The sequence below is a fragment of the Cotesia typhae genome, unplaced genomic scaffold (genome assembly GCF_013202065.1).
Source record: "Cotesia typhae breed Kobodo isofemale line unplaced genomic scaffold, CoteBio_Ctyphae contig_23, whole genome shotgun sequence".
NCBI lineage: Eukaryota > Metazoa > Arthropoda > Insecta > Hymenoptera > Braconidae > Cotesia > Cotesia typhae.
The window spans coordinates 3,434,337-3,451,020 of record NW_027423729.1 but is presented as its reverse complement, the minus strand read 5'-3'; the positions used below and the strand labels follow the sequence as shown (position 1 = coordinate 3,451,020).

At 33.7% G+C, this 16,684-nt stretch overlaps 2 protein-coding genes across 2 annotated transcripts; one reads left to right on the top strand and one right to left on the bottom strand.

Moving 5' to 3' along the window:
• The first annotated feature begins 3,441 nt into the window (after positions 1 to 3,441).
• On the top strand, positions 3,442 to 4,504 carry LOC141524942 (uncharacterized). The gene is made up of 5 exons (XM_074239130.1): positions 3,442 to 3,659; positions 3,742 to 3,888; positions 3,978 to 4,127; positions 4,207 to 4,353; positions 4,421 to 4,504. Exons 1-5 carry the CDS (start codon positions 3,564 to 3,566, stop codon positions 4,502 to 4,504), a joined length of 624 nt encoding a protein of 207 aa, XP_074095231.1. The 5' UTR covers positions 3,442 to 3,563.
• Positions 4,505 to 14,845: 10,341 nt separating this feature from the next.
• Positions 14,846 to 16,050, bottom strand: LOC141524699 (uncharacterized). Its single transcript, XM_074238696.1, has 3 exons — positions 15,733 to 16,050; positions 15,461 to 15,625; positions 14,846 to 15,360 (listed from the first exon to the last, which is right to left on the bottom strand). The coding sequence occupies exons 1-3, from the start codon at positions 15,826 to 15,828 to the stop codon at positions 15,250 to 15,252; spliced, it is 372 nt and encodes a 123-aa protein (XP_074094797.1). The 5' UTR covers positions 15,829 to 16,050; the 3' UTR covers positions 14,846 to 15,249.
• Between the last annotated feature and the right edge of the window lie 634 nt (positions 16,051 to 16,684).

Here is a 16,684-nt window from a genome sequence, read left to right as displayed (position 1 = left end):
TTTACTTGATAATTTATTTATGAAAAATTGTATGTTCCTATACCAAGAAATAATTTTTCAAATTTAATTCTTTTTCTAAATTAAATGTGTGATTTTTAATCGAAAATTTTTGACTACATTTTATTGTTAAAAATTATAAAGAGAAACTTAAAGGTATATTAATAAACAAATGATTGATTTAATCATTAACAGAAATTTGTTTGATTTTTTTAAATAAAATTATTCTTGAATCAAGTGATGTTTCGTAATACAAAAAGGTTTGAAAAACGTGGCTGGTGCAGTAGCCCACTGGCCCACTTGCTTATATTTTTAGCCGTAAATGTAGGCACAGAAATGCATGTGCTTATAAATGTGGATGAATCTAGGGGAGCGAATAAAGTGCGTGGAAGTTAAGAGTGCATCTGGAGAAGTGCTGGAAAAAGGAGGGTAGAAAGTGAATGTGAGTATGAGTATATGTGAGAATAGAGACGAGAAACTGACGCAGTGCATATCCCTCCTTACCTCCGTACCTCTTTTATTCTCCTTTCAGAACCAGCATACCTAGTAATTTAACGAAAGCCACCCTAAAGTACGCGGGCGTTAATAATGATCGCAGGAATGATATGCACTGGAGGGTCCGTGGGGCTGCTTTCACTAGGTCAATATTCTCCTTGATGCACTCGTGAATGTATGTCGAGTTCCAGGGCAGTAAAGATTTATTTTTACTTTTTTATCTTTAGGTTCTTTTATATTATCTTCAATTTTAATTTGCTTTTATTCCTTCTGGTTTTAATTGAAGACACAATAATAAATTAAAATAATTGGGAAATCCATATTTCTCACAAACAAGTTTTAATTATTCATAAAATATTAATCTGTAAAAAAATTTTATACAAGGCCTGACATGGTCATATATCGCTATACCTATTTGACCATATCAGACATTTTTTCATGACGAGCCACCAAATGACTGGATAAAATACTCATGTAAAAAAATAGAAGAATGAAAAGTAATAAATGATCCGTTATTTTAAAGAAATAAAATAAAAATAAAAAAAGCACAAATTCTATTTGATTCAATGGCAAAGTGATACGACTTGTTTTGCATCGAAATAGCACCGGTATGTACTATATTACCGAATCGAGAAATTCCGCTTGAAGCCCGGGAATGAGAAGAAAAACTCCCGAGAAATGAGGGTTAGAAAAAAAGTTAAATTGGTCCAAACGATTTGCGCCCTAGAAGCGACTCGCGTTGAAGAGAGATATTCATTAGATTGGTGGAACTCAGGACTCAGCTCTCAACTTGGGAAATTTGCATCGAGAGGAAATACCCGAGTTTTTCCGCGGGCACACGATTTAGCATATTCCTCGCGTAAAGCTCCGCCGACGGTGCATCGAAAATAGAGTCGTAAAACGTGGTACCCGCGATGCCCGTCGTTATACATGCGGCTATCGTACTATACACCGTTAACCCGAGATTTACGAGTGATCCGATATCTAAAATCGATTTTTTTTATTTTCATGCATTAAATTCATTGCACCGTGCAAAAGCATAAAGCTAGGAGAAAAAATTCATCAATTATTTTTTATGATTCTCTAATCAAAATTTATATCTCAAGTTTGTATTTTTATTTTGTTCATAATTGAACACTTTTAGCAATTACTTACACTCAAACTTTAAAGCTCTCATAGAAAATTAATTTTATTTTTCTTAAATAAAAATAAAAATTCAATTTTCCATCCAAAAATATTCCCAATAAACAAACAAAATGCTTCCAAAAAAGACAAAGAAATCCATTAGTTTTCTGCATAAAAAAATTCTCCTGGAGATTTATCGTCCCATACATCACATGTTAACGATAACAAATCAATTGTCGAACAATCAAACAAATAACTTAATTCACTTGACATACGCTCATTTATTACGAGGCATTTTTTGTGCCAGTAGCCTCTAGCCTCACTCTATTCGGCAACTTAGTCATCGTGGTCATCCTGCCTTCTTCACTTTCTCTCTTTCTCTTCTTCGATTCGATTTATCGAGGACATCAACAAATGACTGAAGCCTGGCCGCAGGTCGAGGGTCAAAGTCCAAGCTAACGATAAGGGCGAACTTGCACCTTTTTCTCAAACTCGCCCTCGAGCCCGTAGACTTGATCGACATCCAGCTCCAGCTCGATGTTTACCCGGTTTATTAGCTTTTCCCTCGGGCGAAGGTGTAAGACAGACTTGGACTTATAAAATAAAAAGAACATCAAGGATATCAGCTCCAGATAAATTGCTATCTCATTCGATTTCTTTTCTACAGAATTGCTTTTCTTATAAACGATTCTATCAAGCACTTACTATTTATTATAATCAATTAATAAGTTAATTAATTAATTTTCAAAGCCGTATATGTCTCGAAAATATAAAAATAAATTCATCAAAGCACAAAACTTCTGAAATTTGTCGAGTTTTAATGCAAACCCGGTTATATTGAATCCCTTATTTTAATTCCTCTATTTCGAATCCGACAACATATCCGGTTTAATATTTATCGCGTAATAGAATATGACCCAAGTGCTTGGACGAGAACGGTACGCGTTTACGCGGTTGGGTAACTCAGGAAGCCGAGGAACATAAACTCGAAAACTAAATCCAACTAACCCAACTCCAACTTTAACTCCAACTAGTAGCATCTAGTGTGTGTTGTACTAGGCTCTTCTATCTGCTGGTCCAAAACCTCGTGTTTAGGTATTGCTTCCATATGTATGTGTATATGGATTGTATAATAGCAGTCAATCCTACGTACTAGTATAGACGCCATGATTCTCCTGTCTACATATTTATCTACGTCCATCTATCCGGATATTTTAGGGTGTAGTTCGTCTGCAGACTCGAGACTTTATCACATTTATTAGCGTTTCGTGCCCAACATCCGTTCGGTATAAAGTCAGTTTGCATGAACCTGAAACCTCAGATATTTTAACGAGCGTTGTGGTTGTTTATAATTATTAATTAATGTCATAAGATTAAAATGATGTGGTGAGAAAAAGTGAAAATTCTCAATCAATGATTAATTCGAGGAAATTTTTTTTTATGTAGATTTTTTTTTTTTTTTTTTTTTTTTTTTTTTTTTTTCAGTGTATATTATGATTATGAGTTTTTTAAAAATGAAATAAAAAAAATTTCTTATTCTTAATTTACATTTTTCCATGTAAATTTAATGTTCTTTTTTTCTATGCAAAGTTCACATTAGTCCTAATGTAAAATTGACATTTTGAGATTGGTAGTTTTTATAATGAAAAAATTACATTTTTTCAAATTTCTATAAATAGCGACGAGGTAAAAGATAAGTACCATCGGTAATAAAAATTGAACGCAATTTTTTAATGACTATATAATTTTTATAAAAAACAAGTTGTTTTCAGAAACAATTATTTTTTTGAGTGATTTTATTTTCAGCGATAAGAATGCTTCAAGGTTTGATATTTTTAAATTCAGTCATTAAATGATCGATGTTAAAAAATATAAATTGTATCAATCGCGTAAAAAAATTGTAACTTCAACAAGTCACTGAAAATAAATATTATTATTTTACAATAATGCTGTTAATTATCATTATCATCGGGAAATTGCTTATTTTCACGGAAATCAGAGGAGAAGCACAATATGGTACTTGTTCACCAATTGACGATTTTGTAAGTTTGATAGAAAATATTAATGAATATCGTGAGATATTGAGATAAAAATAAAAATTAATTTTGACAAAAACTGTTTTAGTGTTCCAACAACAATGACTGCTGCAGTAAAAAGTGTCTCTACGTAATTGAAAGGGCTAAATCAACCTGCGTCTCGGAGCTTGAAAACTATTCTGCTTCTCCAACATCATCAGCGCTTTTTTCCGATATTTTTTATATGAATACTCAAGTAACTATTTGCATTTTAGTATTTATATTAATATTATGTACATCGGAAGAATAAAAAAATATACTGATGCTCATATTTGTTCGATTTAGTGTCAGAGTGACGATGATTGCAATTATTTACAATCATGTAAGTTCTTAGAGGGTAAATCTTATGGTGCTTGTACAAAAATACCATATTCATTGAGAAGACGAATATCTAATATCCAAGAGCCTGAAAATTGCACTAAATCTGGATCAATAGTAAGTGATTTATAATAAATAAATTATTGAAATTTTGAATGTTACATAAATATTAACAGAAGAAAATAATTTGTTTCAGTGTGAAGAGAATGAAGAATGTTGTTCTAAGAGTTGTGGACTCTATTCAGGACCATTTGCTCTCACTTGTAGAAATAAAATTAATGTTCCCGTTGCGAAAATAGTATCTGCTAACATTCGAAGAAATTGTATTACCAGTAGGCATTATGTATGTTATCAAAATATTTTTTCTTGAGTTTTAGTTCTTAACATAAAAATTTTTGGTTACTTTATAGTGTATATCGAACGACGATTGCTGCTCTCAGAAGTGTTTTACTATTGCGATGACTAAATATCATTACTGCGAGAGCTCTGGATAAAAATAAACTTAATTGTGTTCTAACCAATTATAAGAATTGTTAAATTTTTGTAACAATCAATAAAAAACTTAATTTTTTTCTCCAAAGTAGCGCCATATAATGTTCAAATCTTTTTTTAACATTTTAGAAGTTTTTGAGGGTAAAAAAATTTTTGAAGTTTCCTATTTTGTTCCCTCCCATTCTCTATAAATTTTTCTATGTATATAATATCGTATAATTTATAAAACTTTTTTTAAATGTCAAGCTAGAATAAATTGCATCGACAACTGCATAAACCATATATACAATTTTTTTTTTAATTTCCATAAAAGCCGCAATCAATTTTCACTTGATTTTAAAAATCGGCTATCGCGATATAAAAGTCATCCATCGGGGCTGAAATGTGCTGAATACACATATGTACATCACCGATAACATATAACAAGAGATGTGTCATAGAATCGTAAACCGGGCCGGGGGATATTAAACTTTTACATTCTCCACATATAATACATTTGCTGGTTGTTCGTTGTTCGGCACTTGGCGTCCTGTCCTATAACCCTTACCATAACATTACGAGTAGGTTATGATGATTAGATGTAACTCGATAATACTTGCGTGTATGTCTACAGAAAACGCATCATTCTTTTTCCTGTTGTGTCCTCTATCCTCCACTTTTTCTATTCCCGACGTATTTGAGTTGATAATGCAAGTCGTTAAACTTCCCGTTAAATCAGCGAAAGCGAAAAATCGTAAAACTTTCTCTTCGACCGTACGTTCAGTATTGTCTTGGGTTAATAATAAAATAAAATATAAAATCCCCGTGGATAAAAAAATTAAATTTTTTTTTTTTTAGTACGGTTGAGACATAAATAAATAGGAAGCTGTTTCATTTTCAATTTAATTCATCTATTTTGTACCCAATCAAATGTTGTAAAAAATTTTTATTACTTTACTGTCGTTTTGATGAAAACTGCGACTGCGCTTATTTTATTTTTATTTTTATAGACAGACACTAACTGCATATCGTCAATTTAAGCAACATTCGATGCAATATTTTTTATGGGCTGGGCATAAACATAAACAGAAACAATAAACATATTTATAGTGAAATGAACTATAATCATAATTATTATATCTACGTACATAGATAAATTCTAGCGCGTGTTACGATCGTAAACAGATGACATTACTCTCTAAGTTTTAGGCTCTAGGTATTGTAGTAGGCGTTTACCTAATGCACAATAGCAATAGCAATAGCGATAGTAATAATAATAACCCGTAACCAGCTGCATCAATAATTCTCAATCCTCGCAATTCTCCAATATTAACATTACTGTTCATTTGACGATTAAAAATAATGTTCAACAGAGCCGGATGCTCGGATAAAGATACCAAGTGCATTGATACTTCAAATAGTATATTTAAAAATTTATATTTCTTAATTGAGTGTTGCACTTGTTACACCCATAACGTTTGATGGTTAATGTTTGGTGGTTGATGTTTATGTAAGCACTAAAAGCGAAAATTAACTTTTTGATATGGGATTCTAGATCACAAATTGTACATTTTATTTATTAGGTTGTAATTTGTTATTGCTTAGTTACTCGGTTTCTGTTCTATAAGTGCTAGTAAATTTGTCAATACTGTGAACTGTGTTTTGTTGCGTAACAGGGAGCCACAAAAGCAATATACAGTAAAAAAGTTTATTATTTATTGTTCTTTAATTAATTAATTTATTTTAATATTTTTAAAGATTATTTACTATAATTAAGCATCGAATAATTTTTTTTTACTGTAAAAATATAAGAATAAAATTACATAACATTTTTTTACAACACAGACAATCCTGAAGTAATTTTGGTCTGTTGAAACGGAAAATATCAACATTGTCGGATAGTTCTAAAAGCATTACCCACCTCTACGATCAAAATTATTTACCGTTTGCGATAAAGACGTCAGTTATGACCGGCCAATAACAATAACGCTCGACATTTGTCTTGCCAAATTGCCTTCCGAACGATCAGAATCATCTTAACCTGATAGAATGATAGAATCGATAAACACTCATCCGAATTTCATTTGTTCATTTAATCTAATCAAATCAAATAATTTAAATATACGAATTGAGATTATTAACTTAGAATTCCAGCGTTTTCCAACCAAGCCATTGCATTAATATTAATTCGAGATATTATTTAAAGAAAATAAAATTAAAGTGCGAATATTTTCCGTGTCACAGTCCCCATGATAGCCTTGACAAACTCGTGTTTTATCGCATTATTTATCGTCAACGCAGGGTGAACCCTCGTCGCCGTTCAAGACAAAGCAACTCAGGATCTCAGAAACGACTGAGCAAAATATACGTATGTTCTTAACTCGGCTGCTATTTTGGGTCCACTATTATTGATGGATTCTACCCTTATGAAATATTTCCCGACGGTACGAATTTATTGCTAAATTCGGTTTATTTTATCGACGTTGTCCATGATATCGTGATAAAAACCAGACAGAGCTCTCAACAGATACCAATTTTCGACAACCAAATGTATTAAAAGAAAACCAAAAAAAAAAAAGAAACGATTCCACTACTGCACATAATTTTTTATTGGATCCTGCTTTTCGACCCTTCTAAACATATTGCTTTTTCCCTTGCCGGGCATATTTGGCGAAATTAACCCAAATTAAAGTAATTATCTCAAACCGATATCAAGCTTTCAATATCGATACCAGTTGCTTTGTATTAACAAAGAAGATTTAGTTTACCAACAATGCCTCGCATTATATAAGAGGGTGCCTTTGGGGTATCAAAAGAATAAGGTTTTTTAGTAATCACAAGGGAGTTTGCTTTTTTTTTATTCCAGGGTTCGGTATGATGCGATGAGGATCGTTAAAAGAATTTGCACGCTCTTGTCAGCGGCTTATTCGCCTGTAATGTGTCTCCCCGCAACAGGGGGTTGTTCCACCGCTCGCTTCATTTTTAACTATTTTTCCATAAACTTTATTTTCCCCATTTCTTTTTTCACAATGCTAAAAAAAAAAAAAAAAAAAAAAAAACCTGCATAGCCATTAATGACGACGATGATGATAGCACTGACGTTTTTTAGCAGACGGGAAATGAAATACCGGGATTTTTTATCAATATGTTACTATTAGTTGACCCGCGCAACAAATTATCCTTTAATAATAGATCTCGTTAGGTCGTTATGCCTCGCCTGGCATTTAACAAGTCAAATTTTGTGCATCGCAAGGGGTGGGTATGCCAGCAGAGCCTTTCATCATATTCGATATTGAAATATTGAAATACCCGGTTATCTGTTTCCTGAATGTGAATGAAAAATGCCGCTCGATGCAATAGCTTGTTTGCCAAAATCAAACTAGGGTGTCTAAAGAAATGATGGTGCTCGTTTTTTGTAAATTTAAATAGACGGCTTTCATTAGTTTCCTTTGATGACCATCATCATGAATGGAGGCTGAATGACGAGCAACGTCATCATCATTATCATCATCATCATCATCCCCAAAACAGTGTATCATAATTTTCCATCCGGTAACACCGTCGACCATCATTCTCTCCCCAGGGTAGGAGTTGCGGTTAAGGGGTTTCTACATTCCATCGACAACACACTGACGTATAATGTGTATATACATTGATACATCCGCACACATTTATATTAGTTTCTACCTCCCGTGCATTCAATTACCCAGTCATTAACCGTCGATTGTCTCATTGCGAGTGTAACCTCGTTACGGTGACTTGGATTCCACAACGGCAATCGCAACATTCGTCCCTGTTTCCGAGATTTCTACACAGATAGGCTTTTAACGTATTAACTCGGCACAATGTGTCTCACAATGGACGTTATATTGACGTAACCAGAATAGCAATATGGCTTTTGCGTGACACCAGTTCTAGGTTCTACATTCTACATTCGATCTTCTAGATAGAAGTTCTTCAGCTGTACTCTGGTCTATTCATGCTTTCCCATCCTACCTGAAACGGCTCTGAAAGGCTTCTTCAATGGGTTGCATTAAGCATTACCAATTTACGTACTTATCAAAGTTAGGAGCGATATCCAGCTAGCTCATCAGAGTTTCTATGCCTTCCATTCCACGTTCAGCTCAGATAGACGGATATATGCCTCGAAATTAGTCCTCTTGTTAATAATTCCTAGGCGATGCTATCAAGTTTGCAGTGGTATAATCACAATCAAAGTTTAATCCACTTAAGCCAGCTCCTCAGGAATGGAGGGTGTGGGGTCAATCCGCGAAATTGCGTCATGAATCGTGGACAACCCTAGTAGGTTATGGAGGCTAACATTCGAATTGGATTGTGATGACCAGTTTGCGGGTTACGTACCTTGCTGTATACGGATAATGATGAGCTCGTGTGAGGCCTACTGGTGCATCTGCTGTTACATATTACAGGACTAGTGCTATTGCTGCTACAGGCGCTACACGTGTCGTAAAGTGACGATCAGCTTGGAACCCGGAAATTGCCCGGATTCGCGGGCAATGGGCTGTGCTGATACTACTGGGGTGTTGGGTGAGAACCTGAGTATGTAACGTCTGCCTGTCGATATCATCTGCTAGAACGTGTGCAGTTGGCAGCATACAGGGCATACCAGACACATCCTAACACATCAAAACGTCTTTTAGGAAAATGTAGTGAACATTCTTGAAATGTTTTCATGAGAAATTTCATCGATTGGTTATTTTCAGAAATGGTTTTTTATTAAATTGTAATTTATCAACGAAATTAAAGAACACTTAGGGTTACAAATTTTTTTTTCATTTTTTAATAATTAATAATCTCAACACTCAAATGAAAGACTAAATTTCGAATTTTTAATTATAAAATTCTTACCCTTAAAAACAATGCACAGCGATAATCCATCCACTGGAATCAAAAAACATAATTGTCAAACACGAAGCAGGGGTGGCTGATTGATTCAGATAATGACCGGGATGATTGGACAGTCGAGTTCCTTCCGCGATTCAGTGTCACCATTAACCGTAGATAAGCCCTCGCGCGAGTAATATTGCCCAATATTGAATGCCTGTATTGGCAGTTTGCCGGAGGGCTAGCAGGAGAATGGAACATTGCGAATGGAACATAGTAGTTGGGCTTCTTGCAATCTATAGTCACGGGGAGGGTTGTGCATTAGTGGCGCTATTGTGTGCAATCCAACCCTCATATCCATATTACTTGGCTGGCAGTCGGTCAGCGATGAGCTCACCTCCAGTTAAACTCGCTTCTACATCTACATCTACATCTACATCTCCATCTACATCTCTCTGTTCCTCTACCACGCTCACTCACGTGTTTCCCTTCCGTCTCATATCTGTTCGCTATATTCTAGAACCAGAACGAGGATGAGGACGAGGAGAACGCGCGTCTATATGCAAACCAACGATAATGAGTCCGTCAACCCCGTAACGACGTTTGCCACCATATACTTGCACTTAGCCGCGGGCCTATCGACTGCTATTTCGGACAGATCCTTCGGTTTATCCGTCTCGAATGCAAATCTAGTCTATTTCGCAACCCTCTTCAGCCCTACACTCCTATCCACTGACTTCTTCTTAGTCGTCCTTGTTCTCTGTAGCTCCAGCTCTTCTTGGTACGTCCCTCTAAGATATCATGCAAATGTCTATCGATTATCCTGGTACGTCGAACAGCCTCCTGTGTGTTACGTCAATAAGATTAATTGTGGACACTCGATCAACCAAGACTCTTAAGTACTCAAGGGATGCTTCCTATACAAGTTAAAAAAGACTCTCAAAGAGGTCTACTCAAGATTTTCTTGATTGATTATTTGATCACCTTCAAGGTTACTCATTGTAAATTAAAACTTCAATAAAATAAATACATCGGAAATTCCGGTAGCTTGCTGATTTCTAGGTATTTCTTGATAGCCATCAGCCAGTTTCAGAATAACCATATCCCTCGAGGATACTCTCTATTGCCGCGGTGACGGTGATACGTACGTCCAAGTGGATCACATAAACCACCATGTGATGCACCCACACAGACGAACGTATCTAAACAAAGAGACGTGACAATGCCACGGGGGAGCAAGTGGGACAGGAGTATCATATTAGCAATGGCAAAACTCGATCCACATCACTCGCTAGAATAATGTTTAGGATAGCTTGTCGCAATATGTTAACCGCGAGCAAGTGAATCCCATCACATTTGGATCTCTACATAATTTCTCGAGTTTACTCACCAGGCTCACCAGGCTGCTAATTTAGGAACAGAATTGTTGCGTCAACATATACTAATGCTAATACTAATAACTAATGATAGATATGATCGTAATTATAATTATAATTTAGTGATCGATAATCAGCAGCGACAATACTAAAGAGTTCGCGAACTTATAGGTGATGATGTTATCGTAAATTTGTATAAATAGAAGAGTGTAAAATGATCCCGTGGATGTCATAATTATGCAATGTCATATTGGAAATTGTGGTGAATCGAGATTGATACGCTAACAAGTGGAATGAGAAATTGTTACAGTATACAGTACACATCACTCAGTAACATTGATATCGGTGCAATAGAGGCCATTACCCTTCGACTAATTTTCGTGGATCATCGAATTTCATATCGTATTCATCTATTTATTTATTATTGTTCTATATTTCTATCTCTGTATGTTATGCAACAAACTTTTGTCTTTGTTTGCTCTCTATTGATGATAATCAACATCAACACCGACATCGACATACAGCGAAAACGGATAACTGACAGCCAATAATGTTCCTCCACAACTCATTAAAATTTTGCTCGCTGCTCTGATTTTACTTTATTGTAAATCGATATACTACCAAATATAGTAGAAAGAGAAATAATGGATAACAAGAATGACCTCATCTGATTGGAAGATAATTTTATTGCGTATGTCAACTGATTGTCGAATAAATTTGATTCTAAATTGATGGAACTTCAATGCTTTTAATTAATAATTTTTTCCTTCAGAAAAAATTATCATTATTGTCTTCTACATGATTAAAAGAATAAGAAAAAAGTTTTGCGACAGGCATTTGTTATTTTAAAATTAATTTTGGTATAAGTACCCAAATTATGACTATTGTGATTAAATACTGAAAAATGCCTGCAGGTTGTTATTTATTGTTATTAATATTTTTTATTTTTATTATCATTAAGATTAAAGTTACTATTATTATGATGAATAATAAAAAATGAAAGACGTAACGAAAAGTAAAAATAAAATTACTGCATCAACGAAACAATATACAGCTATTGGATTGGATTAAATTGAATCGTGTAATTTATTAAAATGGTTTCTCGGGGAATGTCTTTTACAGCGTAAATGTTATGCGATTTGAGGATGAGTTTCGATTTGTCGTTTAAGAATTTTAAGTCAAATCTTTTAAAACGACCCTCACTCTAGACACTTATTGAAGGGTATCTCTGCTCTTGTTGTCGTTGTTATTGTCATTATTCACTAAAGGGGAATAAAATATCGTACATTAGCGCGTCGACTTAGGTACAGTATTGCTCCCAGGGTGGTAATAGTTTTCGCCGATCGACAGATAAAAAAAAATTCCGCTTTAAGTTGTACTGTAAATTCGCGGGAAAATGTACCGTGTACTCTGCACCGTATTGTCATTTCCTCGATATCACTTATATTGACTCAGCCGATCAATCATGCCCCGTAATCTTGGTAATTACATCTATTGCTTCTTTATTTTTATTATTATTATTTTTGTTATTGAGCATCCAGTAGAGGAATAATTTATGTATTTAAAGTTAATAATTTATTGGTAGTAATTGAAACACCCGGCATTAAGTAATTTAATACTCAGCAATGAAATGATAATTGACTGAAGTATTTTCTCTATTGCACCGTATAAACCCTCGCTTTCTCTCAACACGAAAATTTAACTTAGACTTAATTCACTGAGTGTACTACGCACACATTGTAAGTACGTAACAGTGTATGCCGTACATTGTATTTACACTGTTGCTGTACTGAGACTAATTGAATACAGCCAACGAGCTATTGACTCAACCGCGGCTTATTAGATTGCTTCAACGAGATCCACGGAACCCGTCAAATGTTCTAACTAAATTACTCAAAGGGTAATCAAACCCTATTTTACAATTAATTTTAAGTTAACAAATAGTCTGGTGGAAATAAAAAAAAAAATATTACTGAAACGTTTTCAAGAAAAATTTTTGAATTAAGTCGAAACAAAAATTAAATTGTGAAAAAAAAATATTTTCCTTGAATCAACTATTTTCTTTTTTTTTTTCTTCAGTCTACTAAACCGGATTAAAAATTGATAATAATAAATCATCACATTGTATTCAATTTCTTCTACTCATAAAATGATATTAAATATATAATATTAATGATATTTAACAATCTCCTTAAGTCGACAAAAGACGCGAATATTTCTGTCGGCCGGAATACAGGATTAACCGTTGCGTTTCCCTTTGACGTTTGCACAAGAATGAATGAGGAATGAGGCAAAAATAAATACCCGGTAGCTAAGCGAAAAAAATAAGCTCTAAAGAGGCTGATGAATTTTAAATCAGGCAGGCATTCAAATAGGAAAAGTCCTTGCCGGAGGACTTTAAACATCTTTATCTTTATCTTCATCTTTCCAATTCTCAAAACATATCTGTCTACCGCGTGCTTACCTTTGTGCCAAGGTTTTCATCTCTTAATAATACAGAGCTACTAATACCCTGATTACATATTCCGGCTATAACAGAAATCAAAAGCTTCACCTCTTAAATTGCGCCTCGGGTTATAAATACTGCATATTAATTTTATTGTAAATCATCTTAAGTGATTTTAATTCTCAAGCTACATCCTCAAGCATCCTCAAGACAGTCCACCCTTTGAATATGGAAATAATCTTATGGTGTCAATAATTGGTACTGTTACCTTAATTAATTTTTTTCAAAGTCTAATTCATTCGCAATTTTTTTTCCTTAGTAATATCTTCAAAAAGTACCAACAAATATGAAACATAAAATGAGCGACTAGACTGGTATCACTCTTTCCTGTCATACATCGCTACAGTATTATTAAATTTTCCCTCCTACCTTTCTACTATTCCCAGCTCTTCATTTCCACGTGTCATTTTTCACTTATGTACAAAAATATTTTACATACTCCCGTAAGCTTCCGAGGGTCATAGAGCAAAAAGTACCTCTGCTTAAACTTTTTCTCTTCTCCATAAAGGAGACAAAAAATAAATAAATATTCGTAGAATCACAAAAGAAAGATGGAAAAATAACTTTCGGTCGTGCAATAACACAAGACTTGGCAATAAGTCAGAACGCTCGCAGATACATGCTTAAATAAAAAGTATCGGCTTTATGTTCTCTACACAAGTACACATATACATATATATAGACGCAAATAATGTAAAAGAGACTCACGAGTCGATATCCGACAATCGCACCCCTTAGGGAAATCGTTCTAAACCTTTTAAATTGTACCCACTATTCTTTATTTTTTTTACTTTAAAAAGAATAGAAAAAGTTGTAGTGCGTCTCCAACTCACAAATGGATACAGTAGAGTGTATCAGAAAAAAACGGTAAAATTTTTTTTTCAAACAATCATGAGATTTTCTCGAAGTAAAGAGTCTGTCAAAATTTGAACTCTTAATATTGATATTTAGAAGTAGCGAATTAAAATTTTCCATTTTAGTGAATTTCTTTCCAGTATAAGGTAAAAGACTCATTTATTAACTCTGGCCTAGTTATTGACACTTAATTTAAAAAAAAAAAAAAAAAAAAAAAACAACTTTGATAAATTAGAGAGTAAAAAAAAATGTTCTTCCAACAAGAATCACCCTAATATATATTATAAAATCAAAATCCCAGGCACAATATAGTAAAGCACAAACTAGAGTAGTCCAGGGACATAAATATAGCTCGATCCGAATAGTATCCATAGAACGGAAAGGGAATCTGTTTAAAATATGTTCCTGGTGTGCCGGCGTAGCATGAACAGCAGGAAGAGTATGGCAGTAGAACGCAACGGCGTTACGGTATGGTCGTTTGCCACGGGGAATAGCTAAATGCTTTTTGCGAGAGGGCATTTAAATCTTTACCTTTCAAGCCGAGCCACTCGAGCCACCTCCTTCTTCTTCATGCAGAACATTTCCTCACCCCAGACCCTGCCGAGCACTTTGTGAACCCTCTCACGACGGTTTTTACCCTTAACGTTCTCTCTCCTCTCCTCTTGGATGCTCTACAGTACATATAGGATTGGATAGGAGAAGTTTGGTGTAGTTTTTCGGTCTTTGAGGCAAGTTCAATCTTGGAGCTGAAAACAAGTGAAGAAATAAAGGAACACAGTCTCTGATGTTGAATTTGTTTGTTATCAATTTCTGGATTTAGTCCCAAAAGAACTTTTCGAGTGTCTGCAAATATAGAGTCTCTTTCCTCGCTGTCTATATTTGGTAGCGAGCTTTTTATAGAAATTGACCTTCTGTCCTAAGGGACCTCGAATAAATCTTACATTGATTGCTTTTGTTTGTAATAAATATTATTTCATTTTTTTATAAATTCTAATACCTCTGTACAACCTGATTATAAGTTAATGTTAGAGGATATGCGGAAAAATTTTTTTGAAAACTGTCTCAATTGAACTAAAGATAAGCGAAAAAAAATTGAGAAGTAACTTATAACCAGGTCGCACTAAATTAATTTTTTTTTTATGGATAGAAAATTTTATTTATAAACAGTTCTTTGAAATTTTTAAATCTATGAATATTGATGTTTCCTCCTTCGATGAATTTCTTTGCATTGATTAAACTCAGTGCCATCTTGTGATTTAACACACTCTTTGGAACAACAATCTTTATCTTTCTCACACTAAAAACAGAAATAAAAAAAAAAACAATAATGGCCATCAAAACTTAAAATATTAATAGAATTCTATTTCTAATTTTTGATTACTCTCAGAAACACACACCTGACCATATAATAAACAAAATGATGGTTCTTCAACGTTAAATGAAGTTGTAGTTCCAATTATGTCGCTGGTGTATTCTTCCTTTGGTTCCAAAATACAAGTAGGAAAGTAACTTTCTCTTAAAAATTCACATTTTTTCGAACAACATTCGCTCCCCCACGAGCACTAAAATATCGAGAATAAAAATTACAATTAATCAACAAACTTGTATAATATACATGCTTATTGTTTAATGATATGTGCATGAATTACAAATGATAATTAATACATACGTAACTCCCATCGTTCAAACAGGCTTCGCTTATCAATATCATTCTTACGCGTGTTCCGATAAGAATTAACAGATTAATAAAAACAAAGAGTGACATGTCGGTAAAACTTATAAGAATGTATTTACACGCTAAGCTACTTTTAATGCACTAAGTTACTTTTGGAGCGGTGCTAGTACTGATATACTCATTAGCTTCGATAGTAAACACTTACACTTATTACGTACACGTGTTGTAGAGTAGCATGACGTGGTCTTTGAGGATAAAATTAAATTGAGATAATGAGTGACCACAAACAACAGAAACATTAACACATTAACACATTAACAACAGTTCTTTGTTGCATGTGTTAGAATTGTTTTTGCAGAGGTTATAAAATGCGCGCGCAACTTGAATCATAACTTTTCCGTGTTTCTATGAGTTTTAATTATCAATCCAACAAAGTTCTAAGACAATTATCAACTATCGATAAAGTTGAAATTTTTGAAAATTTATTTTTAAATAGAAATAATTTTGAATTAAAATTAATTTGATATTTTAAGAGATTAAAATACTCAAAATAAATGTATTATGTGAATACATCTTCGGAATATCAAAGATATTCGATGGATTATTTATAAATCCTCGGAATATAGCGATTTGTAAAAATTGCAATTTGGTGAAGAGAAATTTGAATAATAAGTTTGCGATGAGAGAAAAATATGGAATTGGTTTTAAAATTGATTAATAAAAATAATATCATCAATTTTAATTTTATTTGACTATATACTACACTTAATTACACTATATTATTACATTTAACCAGAGCAATAGTGAGCCGTCAGTAAATAACTTGGAGGAAGACCAACAGAAATACACTTTCTAGAGCAGCAATCATCATCTTCCAGACACTGAATTAATAAATGTTATTAAATTATTTTTATTATTAGCTAAGACTCAAATTACACTACACTGT

Coding starts and splice junctions, on each gene's coding strand:
- LOC141524942 (XM_074239130.1), top strand. CDS start 3,564: ATGCTGTTAATTATCATTATCATCGGGAAATTGCTTATTTTCACGGAA. Junction 3,660..3,741: donor GTTCACCAATTGACGATTTT/GTAAGTTTGATA, acceptor AAACTGTTTTAG/TGTTCCAACAACAATGACTG. Junction 3,889..3,977: donor TTTTTTATATGAATACTCAA/GTAACTATTTGC, acceptor TGTTCGATTTAG/TGTCAGAGTGACGATGATTG.
- LOC141524699 (XM_074238696.1), bottom strand. CDS start 15,828: ATGTCACTCTTTGTTTTTATTAATCTGTTAATTCTTATCGGAACACGC. Junction 15,626..15,732: donor GTTTGAACGATGGGAGTTAC/GTATGTATTAAT, acceptor TCGATATTTTAG/TGCTCGTGGGGGAGCGAATG. Junction 15,361..15,460: donor TTTGTTTATTATATGGTCAG/GTGTGTGTTTCT, acceptor TTCTGTTTTTAG/TGTGAGAAAGATAAAGATTG.